Here is a 14,791-nt window from a genome sequence, read left to right on the forward strand (position 1 = left end):
ACAGTCACATTTTCTGGAACTGAACGAGCGAAAATTTCAGTGGAAGTCTGGCCCCGGCGAGACTGAAACACCGTCGATTTCCTAGGAGGCTAGGAAGACTTGTGTTGGTTTCGTTTTACAGAAACCGTGGTAGTGTTTGTGGGCACTGGGTTGTGGGCACATTCACTACATTTAATGCACAATTGACATGCGTCGATTTCATTTGTGCGAGCCCTGTACCGTGGCGGGCTGTGTTTGTGTGTAGAAATGAACACTGGGCTGTGAGCATTTTATTACACTTATAACACCATCGGCTGTGGCCGGAAAACCAGAAATACAATGATTACATGATTTTTCTGGGTCGCCATGGAAACGGCCTTTATGTGCAGGCAAGCGGGCCGTGGTACCAGCTTGTTTACTGCAAAATACACTGGAACAGTCGCATTTTCTGGAACTGAACGAGCGAAAAGTTTCGGTGGAAGTCTGGCCGCGGCGAGACTAAATTTTTATCTGCTGCGAGAGCCGGGATCGAACACGGGTCTCTCGCGTGAAAGCTTCGGGTTCCGCCACTGGGCCACAGGGAGAACTACACTAGTTTTGTGTGTGTCGGCGTTTGTATGCAGGTGTGCGTGTTATACAACAGGCTCATTGCTGCAATAATGACATTTTCAGCCGCTCAAACTAGGAGCTGAGAAATGTTTGAGAAATGGAGATTAGTCCGACCTCGGCGGGGACTAAAACACACTCTTTTCTCATTTGCCGGTGACGCACGCCCATGGGGGGCGGGGTAGATTTCTTATAACGTAAAGAAAGCTAGCCGCGGTTTTTAGGGCTCGCGGTCTTGATGCTGGCCCGTTTCCTTGACGACTCGCGGACAGAAGGCGGAGGTCCACAGAGCTCGCCTGTTGCGCGGGCGCCTCCCAATCGAGGCCGATGCTTCCCACGGCCTGAGAGAGCAGACGCATCAGCTCAGTCTCAATGCCGGTTCTCTTACCAGTGGTCTGGCGGGAAACGCTAGCGGGGGGGAGGTCCACGGAGCTCGCCCAATCCTCGCTATCGGATGCCAGAAGAGAACACGCCTCGGTGGGTTCGTCGAACTCATGGACGGACGCGGCGGCAGGCGGCGGCCGTTGTCCGTCAGTGAGCGACTCGAGCGAAGCCGGCGAAGCTGGCGGGCGAACCGGCGAGCTTTGGCGGGCTGGAGAAAGCTCGGGAGCGCGCTGGGCACGGCGCTTCTTGCGGCGCGGCACCACGGCGGGCTGTGGTGAAGGCTCGGAGAATGATGCCAGGCGAGTCCTCAGAGTCACCATAGGCAAAAGCTCGCAATGAGGGCATCCGCCGTCAGCGAGCGCGAGAGCCGCGTGATCCTCACCCAGGCAGGAAACACAGATGACGTGCCGGTCTCCGTCGCTGAGCGGGGCGCGGCACGAGCCACAGGATGGCATCTTTAAAAAGACGCAGCTCTTTTGTGAAGAGAAGTGTGAGTCGCGTCAAGTAAGCGAGCAAACACTCTCAGCAGAGTAAAGATACACAGAGTATAAAAAGGATATAGAACGCCGGAAAGCGCAGCAGGTACGGCAGTTGAAGGCGGCGAGGCCAGCGACTCCAGAGCTCGTCCCGCTGAAAGGCTTGCTTCGACGGCGCGGCTTCTCACTCCGGATCCAGCGATGCGTGTGCGTCGCTGAAGAGATAAAAATCAGCTTGTACCAGCCTAACGAGCATATTTATAGGGTGAGACCACGCCCTTTCTGGCGGGACGTGACGATATGGGCGCGAATTGCCCCCATTGGTCATTACGTCACGCAGAGTCTCTCTCGATAGGCTGCTGCATTTGCCGCAAGAGCAACCAATAGGCGCGCGAGCTGTTTCGCCTATGTCTGCTTGCTGCTGCAAAGGGTTTTACATTAATAAAAAATTAAGGATAATTTTTGGCTTCAATATCTCGTGGAAAAGAGTTTTTCCCCTAGCGTAAAGCTATTACGCAGTACGAGAGATACTCTCGTAAGAGAACTTATATTGGTTTTTGAGTGCAAATTATTACAATAACAAGGAATTGAGAAGTTAGGAAGCTTTATTCCGCCACTGAATATATATATATTTTTAAAAAAGGTTAGAATTGCGTGATATAAACTTATTGCAAATTATAGTCACAATTAAAAAAAAAAAAAGTAAGTTAAATATTATAATTATTCCTGTTTCATGACGGAAACAAGCTTCCATAGGTATCTGTTAGATGGAAATTGAGGGAATGGTTTTTCACAACAGGCCTGTTAGAGAGTTTTGAGGGTCAGTACTTACAAACAAGGTCCAAAAGTAAGAGAAAAAGCCAAATATGAGCACCAAAAATGTCTCTGGAAGATAATATATATATATATATATTAGTGCCGTCAAGTTGATTAATCGCGCATGATTAATCGATTCTAACATAAGTCTGTTTATTTAATATGTGCGTGTATCATAAGTCTGTTTATTTAATATGTGTGTGTACGTACATACATAATATAATATGTGAGCCTGGACCACAATACCAGTCACAAGTCACACGGGTATATTTGTGGCAACAGCAAACAATACATTGTATGGGTCGAAATTATCGATTTTTCTTTTATGCCAAAAATCTTTAGGATATTAAATAAAGGGTAACACTTTACAATAAGGTTCATTAGTTAACATTAGTTAAATACCTTAGTTAACATGAACTAAGAATGAACAATACTTCTACAGCATTAATTCATCTTAGTTAATGTTAATTTCAACATTTACTAATACATTATTAAAATCAAAGGTTGTATTTGTTAACATTAGTTAATGCACTGTGAACTAACATGAACAAACAATGAACAGCTGTATTTATATTAACTAATATTAACAAAGATTAATAAATACTGTAACAAATGTATTGCTCATTGTTAGTTCATGTTAGTTAATACATTAAATAATGTTAACTAATGAACCTTATTGTAAAGTGTTACCAAATAAAGATCATGTTCCATGAAGATATTTTGTACATTTCCTACTGTAAATATATAAAAAATATATATTTTAGTGAGTGGATGCAGCAAAATCACGAACATAAATTGAAAACTTTAAAGGCGATTTTCTCCATGTTTAGATTTTTTTGCACCCTCAGATTCCAGATTTTCAAATAGTTGCATCTCGGCCAAATATCGTCCTATCTAACAAAAACCATACATCAATGGAAAGCTTATTATTCAGCTTTCAGATGATGTATAAATCTAAATTTCAAAAAATGTACCCTTGTGACTGGTTTTGTGGTCCATGGTCATATATTGTGTGTGTGTTTACAAACGTATGTATATATATATATAGACACGCACACATACATTTATTTACATATAAACACAAACATTTATGTTAGAATCAATTAATTGTGAGTAATCGATTTGACAGCACACATATATATATATATATATATATATATATATATATAAATATAATGCAAAACAATGCAGTTTCATAGCCATTATAAAAAATTCATGGCTGCAAATGTAGCTGAATTAAAGGATTGGTTCACTTTTTAAAAAACTTTTGCTGATAATTTACTCACCCCCATGTCATCCAAGATGTCCATGTCTTTCTTTCTTCAGTCGAAAAGAAATTAATGTTTTTGATGAAAACATTCCAGGATTTTTCTCCCTATAATGGACTTCAATGGTAGCCAAACGGTTCAAGGTCTAAATGACCGTTTCAGTTCAGCTTCAAAGGGCTTTAAACGATACCAGACGATGAATAAGGGTCTTATCTAGAGAAACGATCTGTCATTTCAAAAATAAATAAAAAAGTTAAAGTGTTATAGGCACAAATGCTCGCCTTGCGAACTCTCCTGTTCGAACTCGTTCATCAAAATGAACGAATCTTTTTTCGAGTCATTGACTCGTTCATCAAAATGAACTAATCTTTTTTCGAGTCATTGACTCGAAAAAAAGATTTGTTCATTTTGATGAACGAGTTCGAACAGGAGAGTTCGCAAGGCGAGCATTTGTGCCTATAACACTTTAACTTTTTTATTTATTTTAAAGACATGGACATCTTGGATGACATGGGGGTGAGTAAATTATCAGCAAAAGTTTTTTTAAAAGTGAACTAATCCTTTAAGAAATTCGTTTTGAATCCTACTTGCATAATGTAATAAGTGTATGGTTGGAGAGGTCAGTAGGTCAGTTCCACCCACTCTTATCCAGGGCATGTATAGCTGGCTCAGTCAGGTCCTACTTTTAGTCTGTCTCTGTAGATCAGTCTGGCAGCCGAGAGATAATTGGAGAGGGATGAATGGAGGTGGAGCTTGAAAAGTGTGTGTTTGAGTTGAGGCAACTCCTTTCTCATTAGGGCACAGCTGGGTCCCCCTCTGTGTTCACAGGTGATGTGTGCGTCGTCTCTCTCCCCCGCCTATTTTGGCGCTCTGTCGCTTATTGTGCCTGTTGGCAGTGAGTGCAGTAATTAAGAGCAAGCAAAACAAGGAGTCTAATACTGTGTATGTGAGTGTGTGTGTGCAAATGATGGTTTGATAGCACACCCACCCTGTTTGACATGCTCTGAGGAAAATGGCCAGTTATAATGTAGGCCGCTTCTGTCCGCCTCAGCACAGCTGTTGAGTGGGAGGTGGATGTAGGAGAGCGACGAACTCAGGCAGATGGATGCTGAAGGCTCAGTCTTAGTCATATGTGACTTTTCTGCAGAAAACAGCATCACGCTCAAGCGCTTGTGTAACGCCACATCTGAGGACTAGGACTTATCCGAGTTTTGACACTTTGCTGAGGGGCAGTGTTTCCAAAAGAGGAAAGAGAAGGATGGTTTCTGGAGCTCAGCTGTGTGAGATGAATTCAAATAGAGATCCTAACAAAGGCTTGGGTGGAGCATGTTCATGTTAAGCCGCCAGTCACAATGGCATATAATCATTTAGCAGATTCCTTTTAGTGATGGGTCTTTTATGACCTGGGTTCATTGCGTCTACCATCCGAGTCTTTCGTTCATTTGTCACGTGACAAAGTAATTATTTATGATCCCTGTAAATTATTTTTGACTGCATAATAGTGATTTCTTAATTCAGAATATTATCAAGATTGCGTAGGTGAATGTGTTCGGGGAATTTGGCTGTTAAATGTATAACATTTAAAGCCACTTAATGAACGAAACGACTCGGAAAAAAGAATCTGTTCATTTTGATGAACGAGATCGAACAAGAGAGTCAGTAAAATGATCCGAACTTCCCATCACTATTTCCTTTCCCCGCCATACAGTTAGGGCTGAATGATATCAGTTTATGCCTTTTTATCATATTCTATATACACTCACCTAAAGGATTATTAGGAACACCTGTTCAATTTCTCATTAATGCAATTATCTAATCAACCAATCACATGGCAGTTGCTTAAATGCATTTAGGGGTGTGGTCCTGGTCAAGACAATCTCCTGAACTCCAAACTGAATGTCAGAATGGGAAAGAAAGGTGATTTAAGCGATTTTGAGCGTGGCATGGTTGTTGGTGCCAGACGGGCCGGTCTGAGTATTTCACAATCTGCTCAGTTACTGGGATTTTCACGCACAACCATTTCTAGAGTTTACAAAGAATGGTGTGAAAAGGGAAAAACATCCAGTATGCGGCAGTCCTGTGGGCGAAAATGCCTTGTTGATGCTAGAGGTCAGAGGAGATTCAAGCTGATAGAAGAGCAACTTTGACTGAAATAACCACTCGTTACAACCGAGGTATGCAGCAAAGCATTTGTGAAGCCACAACACTCACAACCTTGAGGCGGATGGGCTACAACAGCAGAAGACCCCACCGGGTACCACTCATCTCCACTACAAATAGGAAAAAGAGGCTACAATTTGCAAGAGCTCACCAAAATTGGACAGTTGAAGACTGGAAAAATGGTGCCTGGTCTGATGAGTCTCGATTTCTGTTGAGACATTCAGATGGTAGAGTCAGAATTTGGCGTAAACAGAATGAGAACATGGATCAATCATGCCTTGTTACCACTGTGCAGGCTGGTGGTGGTGGTGTAATGGTGTGGGGGATGTTTTCTTGGCACACTTTAGGCCCCTTAGTGCCAATTGGTCATCGTTTAAATGCCATGGCCTACCTGAGCATTGTTTCTGACCATGTCCATCATGTACCCATCCTCTGATGGCTACTTCCAGCAGGATAATGCACCATGTCACAAAGCTCGAATCATTTCAAATTGGTTTCTTGAACATGACAATGAGTTCACTGTACTAAAATGGCCCCCACAGTCACCAGATCTCAACCCAATAGACCATCTTTGGGATGTGGTGGAACGGGAGCTTCGTGCCCTGGATGTGCATCCCACAAATCTCCATCAACTGCAAGATGCTATCCTATCAATATGGGCCAACATTTCTAAAGAATGCTTTCAGCACCTTGTTGAATCAATGCCACATAGAATTAAGGCAGTTCTGAAGGCGAAAGGGGGTCAAAGACAGTATTAGTATGGTGTTCCTAATAATCCTTTAGGTGAGTGTATATTACAGATATATTGTATATTGTTACCATTGTTGCAACCTAAAGAGTAATTGTAGCCAAATATGAATCAGAATTTTTAATTAGTTAATCGAAATGGATAGTTTTAACTAATTCACAGAAATGAACCGACTCTGTGTTTTTGCTATTGACATTATTACATTCGAGATTCTTTTAAAACAGCTACATTTTAACAAGACAAGGAAGGATCTCAAAACTAGTCTAATGACGTGCTGTTTAGGAAGCTTAATAATAACATTTCATTTAATATCAATAACAGAATCATTGGAAACATGCTACCGTTGAAAAGTTTGGGGGCACTAAGATTGTTTTTATATAAAAATGTATAATTTTATTCAGCAAGGATGCATTTAATTGACACTATATTAAGTGACAAGACATTAATAATGTTACAAAAGATTTATATTACAAAAAAATGATGGTTTTTTTTTTACTTTCTCTTCATCAAAGACGACTACAAAATGTAGCAGTTCCAACAAAAAATATTAAGAAGCACAACTGTTTACAAAATTGATAATAAGAAATATTTCTCGAGCACCAAATCAGCAATTCTGACCCTGAAGACTGGAGTATATATACACTCACCGGCCACTTTATTAGGTACCCCATGCTAGTAACGGGTTGGACCCCCTTTTGCCTTCAGAACTGCCTCAATTCTTCGTGGCATAGATTCAACAAGGTGCTGGAAGCATTCCTCAGGGAGTTTGGTCCATATTGACATGATGGCATCACACAGTTGCCGCAGATTTGTCGGCTGCACATCCATGATGCGAATCTCCCGTTCCACCACATCCCAAAGATGCTCTATTGGGTTGAGATCTGGTGACTGTGGAGGCCATTTTAGTACAGTGAACTCATTGTCATGTTCAAGAAACCAATTTGAAATGATTAGAGCTTTGTGACATGGTGGAAGTAGCCATCAGAGGATGGGTACATGGTGGCCATAAAGGGATGGACATGGTCAGAAACAATGCTCAGGTAGGCCGTGGCATCTAAACGATGCCCAATTGGCACTAATGGGCCTAAAGTGTGCCAGGAAAACATCCCCCACACCATTACACCACCACCACCAGCCTGCACAGTGGTAACAAGGCATGATGGTTCCATGTTCTCATTCTGTTTACGCCAAATTCTGACTCTAACATCTGAATGTCTCAACAGAAATCGAGACTCATCAGACCAGGCAACATTTTTCCAGTCTTCAACTGTTCAATTTTGGTGAGCTCTTGCAAATTGTAGCCTCTTTTTCCTATTTGTAGTGGAGATGAGTGATACCCGGTGGAGTCTTCTGCTGTTGTAGCCCATCCGCCTCAAGGTTGTGCGTGTTGTGGCTTCACAAATGCTTTGCTGCATACCTCGGTTGTAACGAGTGGTTATTTCAGTCACTGTTGCCCTTCTATCAGCTCGAACCAGTCTGGCCATTTTCCTCTGACCTCTGGCATCAACAAGGCATTTCCGCCCACAGAACTGCCGCTCACTGGATGTTTTTTCTTTTTCGGACCATTCTCTGTAAACCCTAGAGATGGTTGTGCGTGAAAATCCCAGTAGATTAGCAGTTTCTGAAATACTCAGACCAGCCCTTCTGGCACCAACAATCATGCCACGTTCAAAGTCACTCAAATCAACTTTCTTCCCCATACTGATGCTCGGTTTGAACTGCAGGAGGTTGTCTTGACCATGTCTACATGCCTAAATGCACTGAGTTGCCGCCATGTGATTGGCTGCTTAGAAATTAAGTGTTAACGAGCAGTTGGACAGGTGTACCTAATAAAGTGGCCGGTGAGTGTATGTATGAGAGAAGAGACTTTCAAACACTTCAAAATCTTTCTAATCCCAAACTTATATCGCCAAGCGTTACTTACAACTTGGGATGATTATTCAGGCACAATGGTGAAAGCTCATGGATCTTCACTTGTGGACTATCTTTCAGTGACCTCTCTACATCTTTAACCGCTAAACCACGCATTCATCCCTCTTCTAGAACTCCTTCCTTTCTCTCAGTGGTCATGTCAAGGAAGAGAACGCTGAGTCTAAGTTGCGTCTCATGCTCAAGCCTATGCATTATTAAGCCCTTTTATCGGACACGTAACCACATTTCGGTTGATTTCTAATCTCATTGTGTCCATGATAGTTGCAGTCTTTTATGCATCACATGTCAGCTCACAGAATGAGAGACTTCACCCAGCGTAGGCTCCCAGGATCTCTGCGGTATTATCCTTTCTCTCTCTAGAGTCAGACAGATACCGCTGCCGGCCTTTAGCAAGGGCTCTGTTGTGCACTCCTGTTGCAACACATTACCTCCATGACTCTCAGCCTTCCAGCAGCAGCAGCACACAAACCAGCACTGTAACGTCAGGGATCTAAATTATTCACCCGCACTGACCTACTTGCAGGGTGTTTTAGAGCTGGGAGTTGAACAGATATCGCTGCAAGGAAAATGGCAACCATGTGGTTATGGCAACCACTTTGAAACAACTGTACAGGGTGCCCTCCCACTCCCACTTTCCTCTCCCTTTCTTCTCCCTCACTCTCTCTTTCCGTGTTGTTTCGTGTGGTCCGCATGGCTGTGATGATGGTGAAAGGTCCTGATTGGCGTGGGCATTGCCCCGCAGCCTGTGGGCAGACTGTGTGAGCTCAGAGAGACTAATCGATGTCTTTCCTCCCTGTGCGCGCACACACACTCAGCCAGCCCTGCTTTTCTATTGGGACAAGCACACATTCATGTACACGTTTGGCCAGCTGGCAAATGTATACACACTCTGGCTAATTGCAGAGAGAGAGAGAAGTGTGAAGACACTAAATGGATGCCACCAAAGCGACATCGTCAGATGGAATTTTCTGCCGTAGCGCTGAGAGGAACGTCGAGCTCGCTGCTTTTTTGCATAGTTGATGGAGAATTCCTGCACGGAGAGACTTTCTGAGCTATTAAACCACTGTCGGATACCATCTTTGGGATTCAAACCGTGAAATCTCAACATGGCTTTCTTTCCCTTCGGAACCATCACAGGAGCAGAGGCAAGATTTCCTTCACAATGTGTTGTTGTGCGCGTCTCAGTGCCGTGCATTGCCCGTGATATGGCTTGTCTGTAGAAGTGCTTCCTATGGTTTTATTTCAGATTAAAAGGCACGTTTGATGAGATTGTTTTCCAGCGGGACGGACGGATGTGAGCGGATTTGATGCTCCTCACACCATGTTTCTGCGTTGACAGTCTTTAACTGCCGGCAAAATTTTATTCGTCAGGGGATTTGTGAAATCTTTGTGTGTGTGTATGTGTGTTTGTGCTGCTCTGATCGATATTTCCAACTGCCTTGATGTGGAAGTCTCTCAAGACTGTACTATAAGACGATTCGGCATGTTATAATCTACAGAAAGGGTCATTTTTGTGGAAAAGTTGTGACCTTTTACGGTTAGGACACCTTTGATCGCACCTGATAGTCAAAGCTCTGAGGTCCTGTGAGAGATGTCAGAGTGGCAGTGGAAAGGACATTTCCTTTTCTTTCCTCTCTCTCTCTCGCAGCATGAGGCCTTAGATGACACAGCAGCCCTATAAAACTGTAATGATGCCACAAGGTGTTTTTGACTAACCCTCTATCTGTTTTGTGTCTCTTTGGTACAGGATGATCTTCTGGTAGCGTCGGCAGAATGTCCCAGTGACGATGAGGACATCGACCCTTGCGACCCAAGTTCAGGTGGGTTAGGTTAGTCATCTTTCTTTTATATTATTACTGTTCACATGTTCTTTTCCACCACAAATGTTCTCCATTTTTCATTGTTCTGTTTGAAACCACTCCATGCAAGATTATTTTACTACAGTACAAGTTAAAAGAAAGAAATTATTTTGTGTAGTGGCCATCACTATAATTTGGGGAGAAACAATCATTATATTTAACATTTTACCAAATGCACTTTCACAAAAATAGAGTTTAAAATACCAAATGGCATCATTTCTCACATATCCAGCCAAGCGGACACATTATACACCAGAAAAATGAAAACAGTCTGGGAAATAATGTGTCCGCAGTGTCATCCGCGACGAGATTCCAGCGAAAAGTCATTTTTCTGCCCACACTGAATGCGAGAATTCAACCCAACAAAACCACAGCCAATCAGAACAGCGAGGGCGAGCTGAAGAGCGTCAAACCTAGAACACATCTTGTATTTTCGGCACTTCCATGATGCGTCTTCGGGCAGCATCCATTTTATGGTGTTTCTTGTGGATCTTGAGGGATTTGAAATATCTGATGTTTCTCAACTTCCAAAAACAACCTCTCCTAGGCTCATTCATGTTTGATGTTCCAGCGCTATGGTGCAGAAATAGAAACCGAGCGACTGACAAAATCTAGCCCGTTCAGTGGATGTCGCAGCTGGTTCGAACAGGAGCTCAGATTAACTTGAAAGTGCTTTTATGATTTTGTTGCCGATTAGGACACGCTGTTACCTGAGCTGCATTGTTGCTTATGTGCTCATTTATCAGTGTTCACAGTGCGTGCCGAAATATATGTTTGTATAATCTGCCTTTGCCTCTTTAAACAGACATTATTACATCATTAAATCCTTTACCCTGTGTATGTGCTGTAAATATAGTATTTTAATTTTCTTTCAGGCACAGAGGGAGCTCATTTCTTAGATGAGTTTTTAAATAGGTCATTATATTAAACCAACTTAAACTTGTGCCTATCAAATTTCTTTGTGCTTCTGTATAATTTTAGCTCACATCATTTCATTTTTTACCCGTTTTATAGATTAGCTAGGCAGATTATATAGCTCTTTATATAGATTATATAGGCAAAATCTGTATTTTTTTATCATTTTTTTCAGGATCACTTATTGTAAGACCTGGCGAATTTTGTTGAGGTTTAATTTCAGAAAAGGCCAGCGAGCATGCTAGCGTAGCACATACTGCTTTTCCTATTTCTCCATTCAGAGAAATCCTGGCTACTCAGTCGACTGCACAAACCACTTTCGACATGAAAAATGAAGCACAAAGGTTAACCCAATCTGGATTCGTTCAGCTGGCTTAGTTGCAGCAGCTAGTGGCCTATGCAGCATTCATATTATACATAGAGCAATGAAAGCATGTACATGACATAATGAAAAAATATGCTGACAAGTCATGCAAAGATCTTGCTAATAAGCACAGAAAAAAAGCAGAAACATAAATGTTGGCCAAAGCTGAAAGGTCTCAGATAAATGATGTTACAGCTCCTCAAAGTGTCCTCCTTCCACGCGACATTTCTAAAAACAGATGTTTGAGCAGAGGTCGCCATCCATAATTCCCTGCTGTATTTTGTCCTTTCCTGCACCTGCGAGTTGCAGCGGATCGGACCGAAACTGTAAACGGCTTTTTCACAGGTGTTGTTTACGCTCAGCCTGAAGTCGCACTGTCTCGCAGTTACTGTCCCCTCTCCCAGAGACATAAATCAGAACAAACTATTCCACCCACCACGTCGTTCTCCCTGCCAGGAATAAATAGCCAGGATGCGAGGTTCACTCACTGGTCGCGGCTCATGGAACATGTGCGACATATCCATTCTGATCGCTCTATCTGTGTCAGCCAGATGTGTTTTGTGACGGTTTGATAAGCAAAGTGTGTTAGCACAAGCTTACAGTACAAGTTTGTCCGTTCAGCAGCAGTACATACATATATTGCAAGGTTGAGTGTTGTTATTGTGGTTTATATCCTGTTTATTGAAGTGGCTGTACGGTGCTGTGAAGCCGTTTCTCAGTGGGATATCTCATCTCGTCAGGAGAGGAATCAATTTGGCAAAGATATATTGATTTTTGGGTTTCTTTCAAGTTCTTTCTAGTTTCAACCCTCTCAGTATTTCTCGTTGGCTTAAAACTGAATAATTCTATTACTGCTGGGAAAGAAGCTGCAATGTTGACATTACAGTAGAAAAAAAATTTATATTAACCATTCGGAACAATTACTTGGATGTTTTTTAAGAAAGGGGCAATGTACACTAAGCTGCATGTTATTGCAAAATATACCCAGACAAGGTAATAAATGATCCCAACACACAGTAAAGACATGGACATGAAATACTGTGAGTTTAAATTATTTAACCTCCATATCTTGATAGAAAATAAAAAAAATGTCCATTACTGTACAAAACGATTGGCCTAGCAGCAATATTACAGTAATATTAAAGTTGATTTAATGGAAGTAGCATTTTTTCTTCCATAATGTGACATACATCAGAGTGAAACATTATCGAATAATACAAAAAAATGTAGGGTGCAGACTTGGATCTATCCATCAGTTGCTGATTGAATGGAGAAATATCTGAATGCGAGCTTGCAGTCAGTTTAAAAAAAAAAAAAAAAAAAAAAAAAACGGACTACATGATTGGAGAAGTCCTGCATACATCACCAAAGAGAAGTCTGTCGTCAAAACTCATTTTAAAAAATGCAACATGATAAATTGTTCACAATGAGCTCTTTATGATGCATTTAGAACAGAAAATGCATAGGGTGAATTGTTGGCTTCAATACTTAAGTATTTCATTTTCACTACAAATTGATAATTGAAATGCAAGATGGTGCCATTTACATTTGAATGAAACCTGAGAGAGTTAGTCTGTAGTGTAATATGAGACATGAGTAGCGCCTGTTTCAATTACCCAAGTGAGCAGACTAATATACAGTTGCCATGGATGATGTTGAATGTTAGGAAACATCTGACTGCTGAATTCTGTGATTGACCAATCAGAATATAAAGGTCATAATAGAGGTAAATGGTTATCTCTGTTGCTTTAATGAACGGCCTCTCTCTCTCTTTCTTTCATTTTGTGTGTCCACAGCTCACCCTCCGCTGCCCGAGGCCAAGGGTTACCCTAGCCCGGAGGTGATTCGGGAGTCCAGCAGCACCACTGGCATGGTTGTAGGCATCGTCGCGGCCGCTGCCCTCTGCATTCTAATCCTGCTCTATGCCATGTACAAATACCGAAACCGCGACGAGGGCTCATACCACGTGGACGAGAGCCGTAACTATATTAGTAATTCTGCCACGCAGCCCAACGGAGCCGCTGTCAAAGAAAAGCCCATTGGCGTGCCCAAAAATAAAAAAGATAAAAAGAACAAGGACAAGGAGTACTACGTCTGATCTCACAGACTTTCTCCCCCCCCACCCCCGTACAACCCACCCACAGATCCTGTGCTACGAACTCACGCAAAAAGGGCGGGGAGATCCACCTGTGTATAGTAATTGAGAAAAAAAAAATCGAAAAGACAAAGTCTTAGTTTGAACTAAGGCACAATATACTGTTACTAACAACGACAAAACATACTTTATAACCAAGCACACCAGAACTTCACTGAAAAGTGTGTACAAAATGAAATGGTACTGTGCAAGACGACTCCACATAGTCACTCCAGCTGTGGATCGCTGAGACACAGGGCCGCTGGTTAGAATTAAGTGTATTTCATATTATGTTGCCTGTATATGTGTTGCCGGAACATTTTCCCTCTAAAAGCCAGAAAAACCATCTGCAACAATCCAAACAGACATTCACCGATGGGACGGATGGAAAAGGAATGAAGGACTTACAAATGAGATGCTACCTATGATTGTTAAATCAGCCAAAGTACTTGACTCCCTTTTCTGATGGCAGTATTGCACGTTTGGATGAGAAAGGACCGCTCCTTAGTAGGATCCGAACTGATTTCCATTCGGTGGACAGAACCCTTGGTGTCAAAGAGAATTGTGGAGGCCTTAAATATCAATCCACGTCAAAAGGTTGTTGGATTTTCTTCTGTTTGTATGTTTGTCAAAACGATGACAGATGACACTGATGATGACGAGGAATTTTCGAATGACGAGGGGCCATTCGGGATAGATTGAGGAAAAACTCCATGCACGTAAAGTATCTTATTACATGTTTATATACGGTGCAAAGACTATCTGTGTGCTCTCTGGACTGTGGCTGAAGTGGTGTTTTATAGCCTGTTATATAGATGATGCCAACTACAGTATACCTGCTCTTCAAATTTTTTTTTTTTTTTTTTTAAGAAAAAACCAAGGCGAAAACAAATGAAAAACAGAAAATTAAATGTTAATGTGTTGCTATAGCGATAGAACCGTTTCTGCCATTAGCTATACAGATTTTATTTTCCCTCCTTTATGTGCATCTCCAACATCTTATTTTTGACATACTCCTGTCTTTTTTGTTAATTTTTTCAACTTTGTTTTTATTTGCTGTTGTGTCCACATTAAAAGACAAGAGTATGAGTATAGGTTTTGGAAAGCAAACAGACATATGGAAAATAAGATTTTGGACTGTTTAAGCAAT

General features: G+C 41.9%; 1 protein-coding gene across 6 annotated transcripts in view; it reads left to right on the top strand.

The window, feature by feature from the left end:
* Window positions 1-14,506, top strand: part of nrxn1a (neurexin 1a) — a 197,477-nt gene extending 182,971 nt beyond the window's left edge. For 5 of the 6 annotated variants that reach the window (XM_056255588.1, XM_056255584.1, XM_056255583.1 and 2 more), the window contains 2 exons: window positions 10,117-10,198; window positions 13,304-14,506. In XM_056255588.1, coding sequence (XP_056111563.1) covers window positions 10,117-10,198; window positions 13,304-13,605 — 384 coding nt within the window. In that variant the 3' untranslated portion in view covers window positions 13,606-14,506. The remainder of the gene's footprint in view (window positions 1-10,116; window positions 10,199-13,303) is intronic. The other variant, XM_056255582.1, reaches the window with a different exon arrangement.
* Window positions 14,507-14,791: the final 285 nt, after the last annotated feature.

This window comes from Rhinichthys klamathensis, unplaced genomic scaffold (genome assembly GCF_029890125.1).
Source record: "Rhinichthys klamathensis goyatoka isolate OS25496 unplaced genomic scaffold, OSU_Roscu_1.1 h1tg000121l_1, whole genome shotgun sequence".
NCBI lineage: Eukaryota > Metazoa > Chordata > Actinopteri > Cypriniformes > Leuciscidae > Rhinichthys > Rhinichthys klamathensis.